The sequence below is a fragment of the Solanum dulcamara genome, chromosome 12 (assembly GCF_947179165.1).
Source record: "Solanum dulcamara chromosome 12, daSolDulc1.2, whole genome shotgun sequence".
Lineage (NCBI taxonomy): Eukaryota > Viridiplantae > Streptophyta > Magnoliopsida > Solanales > Solanaceae > Solanum > Solanum dulcamara.
In genome coordinates this window covers 27,490,708-27,501,725 of record NC_077248.1, presented here as the reverse complement: position 1 = coordinate 27,501,725, position 11,018 = coordinate 27,490,708, and the positions used below count along the sequence as shown (strand labels likewise).

The window sequence follows — 11,018 nt, the reverse complement described above, 5'->3', positions numbered from 1 at the left end:
TAGCAGGGGTACACGTGTGTCTAGTTCGGACACCCATCACGGCCTACGAGGTTAGGTCGTGACAATTGTCTCATCCACTCACCCATCTAGGGGTGGACATGATATGGTATGGTACGGTATTTGAAACTTCGGTACGATAATTTCAATATTCAATTTTTAAAACTATTATATCATTACCGTACTAATTTAATTCAGTATGGTTCGATATTTTGAAGTTCGATTACAGTTTTTTGCCTTATGCTAATTCGTTAACCATAGTTTGTTCAAATTCGATTAATAAATACTCATATAATAGAGTATTATGACTTCGACAAGTAAAAAAAGGTCTCAAATGTATCATAATAACGCATTACATATGCAGAAATATATACTCAAAAGAAAGTACAAAGAACTCATTTTGTTAACTAATTACATTTAAAATATATTTCAATCAAAATAGAGTAGTCAAAGTTTGAACTTCTAAACATTTAGTTTATACTAATACTAGGCTTTGTTAGTATTTTAATAATAATATATATATTATTTATGTAACTATATACTTCGATATGGTATTCGGTATTTTGGTATGTTATTTCTAAACATCAATTACAGTATCGAATATCGAAAAAAATTAAAATGTATACTATATACCATATCAAATAAAAATTTGGTATGATATGATAATTCGGTATATACCACACCATGCCCACCTCTACATTTATCCAATCCCTCAACCCTTACTCCTTGACCATCCCACCCCAAATTCGCACTTTCCATTCCATCTCATTTTTATAGTATTTTGCTAGAGAGAGAAAGAGATAAAGAGAGAGTGTGTGTGTGTGTGTGAGAGAGAGAGAGAGAGAGAGAGAGAGAGAGAGAGAGAGAGAGAGAAAATGCCATAAATAGTCCCTTAACTATATGATTAGGTCTAAAATGGTCCCTTAACTATACACTTATTGGATTTAGTCCTTGAATCTTTCAAAAGCTTATAATGTTTGGTCCCTTAACTATATACTTACTGGTTTTAGTTTCTTAACTATACACTTACCAGTTTTAGTTCTTTAAGTATTTAAATAGTTATCAGATTTGGTCTCTTATGCATTTTTTATACAAACAACGTAGATTTATATTAACGAAACTCATGCATCTGTGAAATTAAATCTTTAACCTATTTTTTTAGTTGTTTCTCTCTTCCCGCTGCTTTTTTCTCAAATTACTCTTATGAAAAAAATAATAACCTCAACGATTCAAAATTAAATTAATGAGGAAAGAAGATTTAAGTTCTAATTTTATTAAATGAAAGATAAAATGAAGCATAATATTGTTGCTAATGACTTGAATATGTTATGTTCCCTTCTTTAGCGGTTAACCATATAATCATCACAATTTTTTAATTTTATTTTTCATACAAAAGAATAATAAGAGATTTTATCTTAATACTCAAATTTCTCTATGTAAAATAAAACGAACATAATAATAAAATCGATCTATTTCAAAATTAAAAAAAACTAATAAAAGTTGAAAATCTACCATTTTATAGATTTCAACTTCTTAATTATTAAATAAATTCCCTTCAATAAAGTCGATGGAGTACAAAATTTGGAATCAAAACATGTGAGAATAGAACTTTTAATTTTATTCTCATTGTAAGAAATTCGTTTCTATTAAATATAAAGAAATCTCTCGCCACACCTAACGGGTTATAATTCTTTTTTTTATAATAAATTTTAATATATTCAAGTCATTAATAACAATAATATGATTCATTTTATCTTCCGTTGAATAAAATTATGACTTATGTTTTCTTTCCTCGTGAATTTTATTTTGAATCGTTGAGGTAAGATTCTTTTCATAAGAGTAATTTGAAGAAACAATAGCAGGAGAGAGAAACAACTGGAAAAAAATGTGTTACTGATTTAATTTCATTGATGCATAGATTTCATTAATATATACTAAATTTGTGTAAAAATGGATAATAGACCAAACCTTTTAACAATTTAAATATTTAAAGGTCTAAAACCGATAAGTGTATAGTTAAGAGACTAAAATCGATAAGTGTATAGTTAAAGAACCAAACATGATAAGTTTTTGAATAGTTAAATGACTAAATCCGATAACTGTATAGTTAATGGACCATTTTAGACCTACTCCTATAGTCCTATCTATCTATATTATATTAAAAGCACGAAGATCCTTAAAATATTGATTGAACGTTTTGTCCTTCATTAAAAGACTCCACTTTAGACAAAATTATCTTTTTACTTATTTTCTTTTTTTTAATAATTTTAAAATAATTCATATAAAATAATAAATATGTGCCTATAAAAAAAATATGAATGCTAATCCAATAATAATCAAAATTATAAAATAATCCATATAAAATAATAATGTCGATCCCCTAAATCACTTAAAGAAAGCAATAAAATATATAGAAACTATTATTTTCCTCTTACAACTAATTGTTAGATAGAATGTTGTCACGTGTGAGTTAAAAGCACGAAGGTATGTTGTTTGAACTGTTTCCCTTTTATTAAAAGACTATTTTTTAAAAAATTATTTTTAATTATTTTAATAATATCTCAAGTGTTCCACACACATGAATGTTTTGGTTATTTTCTACCGTAGCCTTTCTTTTGGAAAATTTTCCTTTTTGATTAGGAGTCCTTTTTTTTATTATTATAATTACAACACTAAGGATTATTTTATGGCATAGTTTATTTTTTAGGAATTTTTTTTCCTTTTTTTTAATCGGAGTCCTTTTTTAAGATGTTACAACACTGATAATATTTTAAGAATTACACAAATTTCATAGTGTTAAGAGTTAATCGCATCTTATCCCCACTCTTTTTTTTTAAATTACAAAAACCATTAAATTTGGTGGAATCCTGATACATCACATAAAGTGATGTACATGATATATCCGACATCCTGATACATTACGTAAAGTGATGCATTCGATGATATATCGCGTAAAGTGATGTATTCGATCGATACATCGCGTAAAGTGATGTATCTGACGTCCCGATACATCAGATAAAGTGATGTATCCGACTGATACATCGCATAAAGTGATGTATTCGAGAATAAGAAAAAGTAGACATTTTTGTAATTTTTTCAAATGGTAAGAAATTTTAGAGAATATGGTAAAATAAATTGTGTATTTAAGTAATTTTTTCTTAAAATAAAGAAAAGAAAAAACTTATTAGACATAATTTAACAACTAAAATAATGATCCTTTATAAAATAAACACAAATTCTCCTTGGTGAATTGATGTTCGCCATTTTTATCTTCTAAAAATAGAGTTTAGATTGAACAAAATCGTCAACTAATAATTATATTAAGACTTAGAATTTTTTATTTTAAAAAATCGTATTCGAGAGATGTAAGAATTCCTAATATTTACGACTTTGAAATTGACTAAAATTTTACTTTGAAATTGACTAAAATTTTACTTACTAAATCTTTTCTTATTTGAGTTGAAAGTTTTCATACTTTAAAATTAATTAAATTATTTAAATTAATCGAGTGTTTTTTTATTATTTATTCTTTTTAGTGTTTATCATCTTCCGTTAAATCTACACTATAAAAAGATAAAATCTCAATATGAATTGTTGATTTAATTTTTATTATTTTAAAATAACTTTTATATTAATTGGGTAAAATATAACTTAGTTATTTCCTAAAATTAGAATTTTCAGTTTTTGTAAGCATCATTTTATTATGAGATAAACAAATATTTTTTTAAGATATGGATTATATTAAAAGATTATTATATTAAATATAACTTTGACATTAACGTAATACACACGTGCTTATACTAAACTAATATATATATATATATGTGCTTTAGAAATAATATTTTTTTATTTACTTATAAATATAAAAAAATAAGTAAGAAACTCAATTATAGTAGAAAATATTTTTGGTGAAAACATTTTCCTTTGCCAAACACACCTGAATGTAATATTTTCTGTTGGTACTGTATAAAAAAAATCTTTTTGTTTTCCGTCTTGAAAATCTTGGGTTTAGCTCGAAATTCCAGGGTTTTGCGTTTGTTTGGTTTAAGAAAAGTAGCGTGTATCCAATTTCATTCGTCCCGCCACCAGCTGCCATCGGAGTCGCCGCCGATAGTGATCTTTGACAGTGATTTATTAGGTTTGAAGGTGAAAGTGAAAAATTGCAGAAGATGTGGTATCTATGCGTCTTCTATCACAGGTTACTGGACTACAGGAAACCTGAAGTTGAGTCTTTGGCAGAGCTTTTCAGCAAAGACCTAAACTTACAATGCAATGGTAGTCCTATTAATTCACTTGAATGGAAGCTTCCAAGAGATCACCATCCCGACTCTCCTTTTCACTTCGTTAATCTTCCTTCTGAACAAATTGCTCGAAGTGTTGCAAACCGTAGTAAGCCCTTCACTTCGTCTCCCTCCTTCATTTGGTTATACAATTCTTACGCTATATGTATTGTTCGTGAATAGTAATCCGTCGTATTTGTTTTATTTACAACCAAAATAAGCCCCACGTTAGAACAGTAATTGTTCCTTTCAGGCCTTCTTTTTTCATTTTATATCTAGAAATGATACTTTATCAAACCCGGTTACCATTTTCATTTTCCTTTTCTTCATTCGCCTAGAGTTAATTACCAATTGTTTACTCAAAAAGAAAATAGGTGGAACCATCCCTCAAACTATTTTTTGTTGAATTTGTTGTTGAAAGCCTCTTATCTTGGATTTTTTATTCAATTGTTTAGGTTAATTGCTTTCTTCCGTTTTATTAAATTCATTATTCTCAACTTCTCTTAAGTTTAGGTTTAAATGAGGTAGCTATTAATAGGTGAATGCCTCTTCATTTGAGGATGCACTCTCTACTTGCAGTTGATATGGACTTAGCTAAGAGCAGAACACCATAGAAGCAAAGGATCTATAAGCAATACCAACTCATTTTTTTTGTGATGGGGCATATTTGATTGGTTAAGTGATGTTGCGGTTTGTGAATTGTTTTCCAAGTTATAAGGGACTTACAATATGACATTTGAAATCATGGAGCTTTAGAAACTCATTACAGCTTTTTTCCTGTACAAAGGTTGGAAGAGTATTGAACATTTTCTGAGTGAAAAGGAATTTACTATGTGACATATGAGGCCTTGCCTTAAGAACTCTTGATATCTATCTAGCTATCTGGGGAAAGGGTTTGAAGAGTAGCTTACGCTAAACAACATATTGATAAGCCTATCGTGCAGGTATTCTTGTAAAAGGAATCTTTGAACTCTGGGGAGAAGGAAGTAGCTTTGTGGAATTAGAAGAGTCGATTAAAAGTTATCCAGATGAGAAGAAGCTACCATACCTGACATCTGATAGCACATTCAAGATTGCTGTTGAGACCTTTGGGAAGGTTATCAGCTTTGAGGAGCAAAACGAGCGTATTCGATCACTATCCTACATTCCTTTCAAGGTACATACTTGTTATTCTGGAGTACATTACATAAAACTCAATCTGATCAATTTGGTTTCTCCAATTGAACAAAGTAAAGGAGCAGAAAACTAACTGATATTAACACTTTTTCCTCCTTTGTTTTCATAGGCATAGAATTTCTATTTTCTTCTTGTTCTTTGTTGTTTCCTTATGTCTATACTATTAATACTGGGTTAAAACTTCCTAATATTTACTCCATCAAGAATTATTCCCTTCTATTTTTGATTCAATCCTATTTTGTCTGCACTTACCATCATCTGCATCACTTTCTTTTCATTCAATCATTTGACAAAATTATATGCTGCGGATTGTAATTGTTGCTTCTGAGTGTGATGACATGCTGACGTTTTGGTTTGTCCTTTCGATTTTGAGGATGTAGTCTCAACTTCATTATCCCTGTTTGGTATAGAAACTAATTTGGTCCCTTTTATATGGTATTTGTGCTCTTGGTCCCTCTATCATTCCCACCTTGCACATTAAATCTTCAATTTTTCCTTAGCATTTTGATCTAGTAGTTAGGACTATTTCCTAGTTGTATCATTTTTCTGTGTATTTTTTGAAGCCAAATCCGGAAACAACTCAGAGATCGAGTGAAGGGTCCAGTTCCATAGAGGGGGAGTTTAATCCATGGAAGAATAGTGGGTTGAATATGGGGTTGGTGAAGAACAGGGAGAGAACGGTGGCGGTCTATTATTCAGATTGGGGAAGAAAAAGAAGGGTGGAGAGAGATTCCACTTCGGGGCGTTGAGGGCAGTGGGGCAGGGGGGATTGGGGGGGGGGAATGGAGGTCAATGGAGGGGTGTGTATAGTAACAAGAAGTGTGGAGGGGGACAATGATGGGTTGGTAGGCGGCAGTTGACAGAAGGAGAATGGTGGTTGTTGGTAAGGGCCGAGCAGAGAGATGGGATAATGGGAATAGTAGCTGGTTACCGGAGGAGACTGAGATAGGGTTGGTTATGTTTTTAGGCCTTCTTTTCATACGGGTTCTTTTAAATGTGGCATTCGAAAGGGTAAAAGATAAATCATATTTAAATTGAAATAGGATAATGTTAAGCCAGAAACTAATGGACTTATTAGAGATTAGAGAAAAAACCTTAAAGACAAATAATTGAAGGTTTAGGGATCATTTCGTAGGGTGTATAAGAATAATGCTGAATATGGTGTATTAGTAATGCTTGCATTAGTTATGTTGAAATTATTTCTGATGTAGTATTTGGTTTAGTGTATTAAAAATAATAAGCATTGCATGATTTCTAAAAAAAAATTACTTGCAAAAATATCCTCCACAAACATAGTGGAAAGGATGTGGTAAAGGTTTTGAGGGGCAACTGAGTCTTTAATGATGCTAATGCATGCATTAAAACCCTTTGCATTACTAATACCATGAATTTCTATGTATTAGTAATATACACCTTAATACACAATAGAGTGTAACTAATACAAGCATTAGTTATACGTAGGTTGAAAAAGTGTACCAAACGAGGTACTAGCAATACACAGAGCTAATGCATGCATTATTTTTTCTAATACACTCTACCAAACAACCCCTTAATGTCTAAGTTGAACAATAGAGACATGAGAAATTCTCATGTAATATATCTAAGAGTAAAACGAATTTTGGTTCCTCATATACACGCGCTCTCCACTTTATGTGTCTCTTATTTATTTAACCAATTAAAAAGTATATATTTTGAGAGGCGTGGAGGGGAGACAGCATGTAAAAATGCATTTTACTCTCAGATATACTTTTGTAAGTCGTGGAATTTTTTATGCTTAGAAGATATGGCCTGTGAATTTACTTATGTCTGTTTGATTCCAGGGCCGGGTCAACTTAAAAAATCCTTATCACATGTTCTGGCTAATAGAAACAGATGATTATGATTCTAATAATGGACTGCCACCCATTGCGGGAAAAAGAATCTTTTTTGGTCGAGAGATTGGTGCTGCTGATAGGAAGCTTTTGCCAACTTATCAGTTAAAAAGTCGTACTTATCTCGGGCCAACAGCCATGGATGCCGAAATGGCGTTCCTGATGGCTAACCAAGCACAGGCCAAATCTGGAAGGCTTGTCTATGACCCTTTTGTGGGCACAGGAAGCATTCTAGTTGCAGCAGCTCATTATGGAGCAATGACAATGGTTAGTGTTTCTATTTTTGCATGAACTTTGAGCATTCATTATTTTCCTCGGTTTTTTACTATCATTAATTGACTTTCAGGGTGCAGATATTGACATTCGAGTAGTACGTGATGGTCGTGGTCCAGATTGTAATGTCTGGAGCAACTTCAAGCAGGTCTGGCCAGAGTGATGTATTTTCTTTATATGGGATACCAATTTTGTTCTTATATAGTAATTGCTATTAGGGATAACAGGCTGATGACTCCCAAGAGCTCTTATTTGATCTCATCATCTGATAATTTGGAGTATAATTTTATTTTTTATCTTCCTATGCTGAACTCATATCTTTAATTGCAGTATGGATTGCCAATGCCTATTGGTTTATTAAGGGCAGACAACAACCTTCCTCCTTGGCGTTCGGGGTTGAAAGAGGTAGCCTTATTTGAAGTATTTGTTTTTTTTGGTTGTCTGGTCCTCTTGTTCTTTCCTTTTTTATCTTCCTATGCTGAACTCATAGCCCAGTATTGACCATTGGGTTGTGGGTTTTTTCCTTCCTTTATTTCTACGGATGGGCAAAACACTTCAGTTGGTAGGTCTGGCGAAGACTGTTAGGTGCAAGCGGAATGTTCACAAATTAACTTGATATTTGCGTATATGCTTTCTCAAGGTAAAATAGCACGTACAAATTATATTCCAGATGCAAAGCCCTAGTCAATAGATCGACAATGATCAAAGAGGAGACAACTCTTAAAAAGATAGAGTAATATGTCAAAACATTATAGCTAACAACAAAAAAGAACCACAGTTGTTGCCTTTCCTTTGTAAGACATCATATCCTAGCTCAAGCCACGATTGACTTGTCCAGAGTTAGCTTTCTTGAGGCAGGAAGTCATAGAGTTCACATAGTGCAATGAATTACCAGATGAGTTATGTTGATGCTTTTCTTCATGCAACAATAACCTGAAAGTGGAGAAGTTATTTTCTTAATTTTTCATATAACTAAGGCTAATCAAATTTCAAAGAAAGAACAAAGGTTCACACATCTCTAGTAAAAGCAAGGTTTAAACTGGAAAGAGCAATAATTTACTTTATACAAAGTTAAAATTTGGGAAAAGGCATAGTTGAAACAATCCTTTCTTTCCCAACACAGGTATTAACTATCAATAATATTGTTACTGTCTTCAAAGCGATTTAATTTTCTACTTCCGAAGGTCATTATCAAGTCTAATCAGTTACATTATACTGACAGTCGAGGGTGGTGTATATTGAAGAGGAATTTTCTCATAGTCAAGTAATTTGAAGCTCATTTTAGGAGTCTCTTATGTGTGGAAGAATGATGCAGTCTCTTACATGTGGAAGAATGATGCAGTACACTGAAATTTTGGTGAATTGTTTACTTACAGTTTACAATGTCTACAGAGTTGGTGGGTTAGAGTTTAAATCTTCTTTCAATTTAATTAGAGTGTAAGCTTAGTTCCAGGTTTTATTTGACACTTTCTTGTCCTGGCAATCACATACTAGCAGTTCTAGTAGTTGCTCGAGTGTACTGAAGTCTCTGGAGTAGATGGCATGTACCGTTCCTCTCTATTTTGTTCATTTCGCCTTTCCACATCATATGAGTTTGTGGGACTTTTCTAGATGTTATATAGCGACTAGAACTTCACTTGTTAATCTGAAGAACGAAATTCTCCAACTTGGTATGTCTTGGAACTTTTCCCTTTTCTTGAAGGTAATATGCCCAGATAGAGTTGTCTAATTCATGGAGATCAGTGAGAGAGCTAAAGTGGATGGAAATGGAAATCTGAGAGTTTGTGTCAAACAGAGGTGTGCTTTCTACAGACAAGATTCTAAAGCAGCATTAGATGTCTTTTATGGTGAGAGAGCTAAAGTGCATGGAGATGTAAATGGAGAATTGGTGTCAAACGGAGGTGATAATCACTAAGGTCAAGGATGGTGAGTTCCGGTGGTGATACTTATTTTAGAGGAAGGAGGGGAGAAAGCCTTCATGTTGAGACAAAAATCTCGACGAGGATTGGATTACTTGTGGCCATCCATGGATCTTCTGCCAGAAAAGGGAAATAAATTAAAATAAATTCTTACGGTAAAGTCAGAGAAATAATTTAATGTGTATCAGTATATGTAGTCAAAGGCATCATGGATAAGTGTTAATGACTTCTGCTATGTAGTTTATTCTTGTCGTGGCATTAGTGAATTATCGTTTATTATTTCCCAGAGTTCCAAAGGTAGTTTGAATTGAACAGTTAATTGGCATGTTAAATAAGTATTATTTCAGGTCTCGTTGCTTTTTCTTTGTTTTTGTTGACTGTTAAATCTTATTTTCTAGGTTTTTGATGCCATTATATGTGACCCTCCCTATGGAGTCCGTGCTGGAGGACGTAAATCTGGTGGCAGGAAGCTTTTGAAAGGAGTGATTGGTCCATATACAGTTCCTGATGACAAAAGGACAGGCCACATACCATCAACTGCTCCTTACAGCTTAGTGGAATGCGTGCATGATTTGGTCGACCTTGCTGCTAAGATGCTTGTGATGGGTGGCCGGCTTGTGTACTTCTATCCTGTATTACGAGAGGATGAGTCAATTGACACCACCTTTCCAGAGCACCCTTGTTTTAAGTTGGTTGCTACCTCAGAGCAGATGCTGAGCTATAGGTACAGTCGGGTACTATTAACCATGGTCAAAATTGGACCATATACTGACGAAATTGCATTAGCAGCAAGGATCAAACATTCGGAGTTCAAGGAAAACCATCTGAAGTGGTTGGAAGAAGGTAATCTTCATTCAGCAGTTTTTAGTCCTTCTGACAATCATCTTAATGAGGCAGGTGATACGAAGTTTACTAAAGAATCAAAGGCAAGGTATAGAGGAAAATATGTCTAGACCAAAACTGCCAACCAAATTTCATTGGGCAATGTACCTTCAATATGCTCGAGGTATATGCATTATGCATCTAAGCAATTCTGATGAGAACTCTACCACACCCTACATTTTAGGAAAGCTCTTTAGTGCTTTTATTTTACAAATGCTTAGAAATACTTCGCTACTATTTATTAGTCTCTCTGCTAGAAGATTGTATTTCAGCTGGGATTGATTCATAAGTTGTTGATACACATGACATGTGGGATTGATTCATAAGTTGTTGATACACATTACATGTGTTCGACTATTTCCTTGGTGCAATTACTTTATTAAGCTTACTGCCTGTACGAGTAGCGTATTCTGCAAAAAGTGTTTTGAGTTTTTGACTGCTCCATCTAGTTTAGAAACATTTGAACTTGTCTCCTAAATACTTAGCTCATTTACTTGCCCAAACAAAATTTGTCATATCCATTGTGGTTATTTGTGGTTTCTGGTATGAATCCATGTGCATTACAACTGCAATTAGTTGAAGGTTAACATGTTCTTGTTTTGGGAAGCCCCAAAGTAATC

At 33.0% G+C, this 11,018-nt stretch overlaps 1 protein-coding gene across 1 annotated transcript; it reads left to right on the top strand.

Moving 5' to 3' along the window:
* Nucleotides 1–3,959: 3,959 nt before the first annotated feature.
* On the top strand, nt 3,960–10,755 carry LOC129877147 (uncharacterized). The gene is made up of 6 exons (XM_055952632.1): nt 3,960–4,386; nt 5,222–5,433; nt 7,274–7,591; nt 7,671–7,745; nt 7,928–8,002; nt 9,915–10,755. The coding sequence occupies exons 1-6, from the start codon at nt 4,167–4,169 to the stop codon at nt 10,467–10,469; spliced, it is 1,455 nt and encodes a 484-aa protein (XP_055808607.1). The 5' UTR covers nt 3,960–4,166; the 3' UTR covers nt 10,470–10,755.
* The last annotated feature ends 263 nt before the right edge of the window (nt 10,756–11,018 follow it).

Bases quoted from the DNA above. Each gene is read 5' to 3' on its own strand.
- LOC129877147 (XM_055952632.1), top strand. From the start codon at position 4,167: ATGTGGTATCTATGCGTCTTCTATCACAGGTTACTGGACTACAGGAAA. The intron at 5,434-7,273 runs GTACATACTTGT...GTTTGATTCCAG, and splicing joins TATCCTACATTCCTTTCAAG to GGCCGGGTCAACTTAAAAAA. The intron at 8,003-9,914 runs GTAGCCTTATTT...CTTATTTTCTAG, and splicing joins GGCGTTCGGGGTTGAAAGAG to GTTTTTGATGCCATTATATG.